At 34.4% G+C, this 2,896-nt stretch overlaps 1 protein-coding gene across 1 annotated transcript; it reads left to right on the top strand.

The window, feature by feature from the left end:
- Positions 1 to 331: 331 nt before the first annotated feature.
- Positions 332 to 1,888, top strand: LOC103566415 (olfactory receptor 2W1). The gene has a single exon (XM_008542831.2). It carries the CDS (start codon positions 346 to 348, stop codon positions 1,297 to 1,299), a length of 954 nt encoding a protein of 317 aa, XP_008541053.2. The 5' UTR covers positions 332 to 345; the 3' UTR covers positions 1,300 to 1,888.
- The last annotated feature ends 1,008 nt before the right edge of the window (positions 1,889 to 2,896 follow it).

Here is a 2,896-nt window from a genome sequence, read left to right as displayed (position 1 = left end):
TGCCAAATTTACAGGTGATAAAATTCAGACCTTAAGTTAAAGAGTGAACTCCCCAAGGTCACTTAGATAAAAATATAATAATAAACTCATACCATAAAGGAATCTACAACAAATATCAGATTACTTGGCTGTATTTTTTACTTTTATTCATTGCTTTTTTAATTATTAACACAAATTCTCTTCTTTTGTTTAGTTCTGCATTTCATCAAATTAATTAGAAAGTCTGTGTTGACAAATTTCTCCTCCTCCTCCTCCTTCTGCTCCTCCTCCATATCTTCATCCTCATCCTCCTTCCCCTCCTTTCCTCCTACTCTTATCATTCTAGGATTTGGGCATTGAAGGACTATGGACCAAAGCAATTATACTTCTCTACATGGTTTTATTCTGCTTGGCTTCTCTGACCATCCCAAACTGGAGGTGGTCCTGTCAGGAGTTGTCACCATCTTCTACCTAATTACATTGGTGGGTAACACAGCCATCATTCTTGCATCTCTCCTGGATTCCCGTCTCCACACACCAATGTACTTTTTCCTCAGGAATTTATCTCTCCTGGATCTATGTTTCACAACCAGCATCATCCCTCAGATGATGGTTAACTTGTGGGGACCTGATAAGACCATCAGCTATGTGGGCTGTGTCATTCAACTCTATGTTTATATGTGGTTGGGCTCCATTGAGTGTCTTCTCCTGGCTGTTATGTCCTATGATCGTTTTACAGCTATTTGTAAGCCTTTGCATTATTTGATAATCATGAACCCACATCTGTGTCTCAAGATGATTCTCATGGTCTGGAGTATTAGTTTGGCCAACTCTGTAGTATTATGTACACTCACCCTGAATCTGCCTAGATGTGGAAACAAACTTCTGGATCACTTCTTGTGTGAGTTGCCAGCTATGGTCAAGATAGCTTGCATAGACACCACAACAGTGGAAATGTCTGTCTTTGCTTTAGGCATTGTCATCGTCCTTACACCCCTCAGCCTTATTCTTATATCCTATGGCTACATTGCCAAAGCTGTGCTGAGAATGAAGTCAAAAGCAGGACAACGAAAAGCAATTAATACCTGTGGTTCTCATCTCACTGTGGTGTCCATCTTCTACGGAACTATTATTTACATGTACCTGCAACCAGGTAACAGTGCCTCCAAAGACCAGGGCAAGTTCCTCACCCTCTTTTACACCATCATCACTCCAAGTCTCAACCCTCTCATTTACACCTTAAGGAATAAGGACATGAAGGATGCACTGAAGAAGATGGTAAGGTTGACCATGAAACTACAAAATCAAAGGGGAACTTGAAGTCATATAAAAATATTCAAGTGGATAAGGCAATGAAATATGTTTTATAGTTTGATAAGACAGTGACATAGGTTATCCAGTTGTCTTTCATTTTTATTAAGGCAAGTAATTCTTAGATCATAGAAATCAATTGATATAATAATTCTTGTAAACAAACATTTTGTGGATGCAAACAACATTATAACCATAATACTTAGCTCTGCTATGCTTCTAATCATTGCATATCTTCAGGGAAAACAGATTACAGGACTTCTTCTTTTTACATGTAATATAACACAAAGGGGATGTAAACATAAACTTGAATGCATTTCGTTTATTCTAAGCCCCGTAAAAACTGTTTTGGTTATCTAGCGTTGTATTTTCAATGCTAATGCTTGGATCGTCAGAAATATAGACCCGAATGAATGGTTTCAAATATATTATAGCTTATATATTAAATAATAATATACAAACAATGATTTTATACACTAAATCTCTTGTGATGCCGTTCCAACATTTCTGCATGTTTGGTGCAGACAATGCAATCTATAAGACAGTAATTGTCATAAGTACCACCTGAAACAATTCACTCTTTGTTCAATAAAATTTGGTATCAATGTAAAAGGTATTCGTTATTTAAGTCTATTACTTCTTTATCATGGTGCAGGGGAGTGAGAAGGCACAAGTTAAAGGGTTTTAAAGGTGACAATGCAGTCTTCTTTACTTATTCATTCATGAAACATTTATTCTATGATTGTCTCATCTCAGTGGAGGGAGAATATGACTAGTTTGAGATTAGTTAGGCTTTTGATATAGATCTATGGAATCATGGAATTTACAAGAATTTTTAGAAATGCAGATTTGTGAATTTTTATGTAGTGGAATTTCATAAAATGAATAAATTTTTTTATTTCCATTTATCATGATATAGTATTTATATTTTATGGGAAAATAGGATGACTTTTGTATTAAACTTTGATATTTTCTATAATCCCATACCTTTCTCTAAAAGACTTCATTATTTCAAATTGTAATCAATCTAGATGTATAATAATTTCTCCTCTATCATTTCATAATTCTTGAAATGTGAAGAGGAATAGCCACTGGATAATTTTTACTTTCCCAGTCAGAACAACACAGTAATGACTCACATAAAATATATTTTATATGATACAGGATATCGTCAATATCCTATTGTCCACATAATACCTCTTTTACAGTTGCCTTCAGGAACAGCTCACCAGCCTACAAACAATGTCCACAGAGAGAACATAAATTCTGTGGTTCTGATGTACGTAGTCTAGCCACTCCACCCTTATATTTGAAAAGTTTGTTCTTACACTTGGCAAGAATCTATAACTAATAACATTAGAAGATACATAAAGTTATTTGCTAACTTCAATAATAAGTACACCAAAAATACAATAGCAATAGACTTTTGGGAGAACATTACATTTTATACCTATAATTGTTTGTTTTCCTGTATAACTCTAGTTTTATTTTTTCTTTGGTTTAAATCTCCTTTACATTAGGGTCGCAAATTAAACAAACATTTTAAATACTTAATCTCCCTTTTGTTTCTCCAAAATAAATGTATATACTCAGACCATTATATTAA

The sequence above is a fragment of the Equus przewalskii genome, chromosome 19 (genome assembly GCF_037783145.1).
Source record: "Equus przewalskii isolate Varuska chromosome 19, EquPr2, whole genome shotgun sequence".
In the NCBI taxonomy this organism is placed as follows: Eukaryota; Metazoa; Chordata; class Mammalia; order Perissodactyla; family Equidae; genus Equus; species Equus przewalskii.
This window is presented reverse-complemented; position numbering and strand designations above follow the sequence as displayed.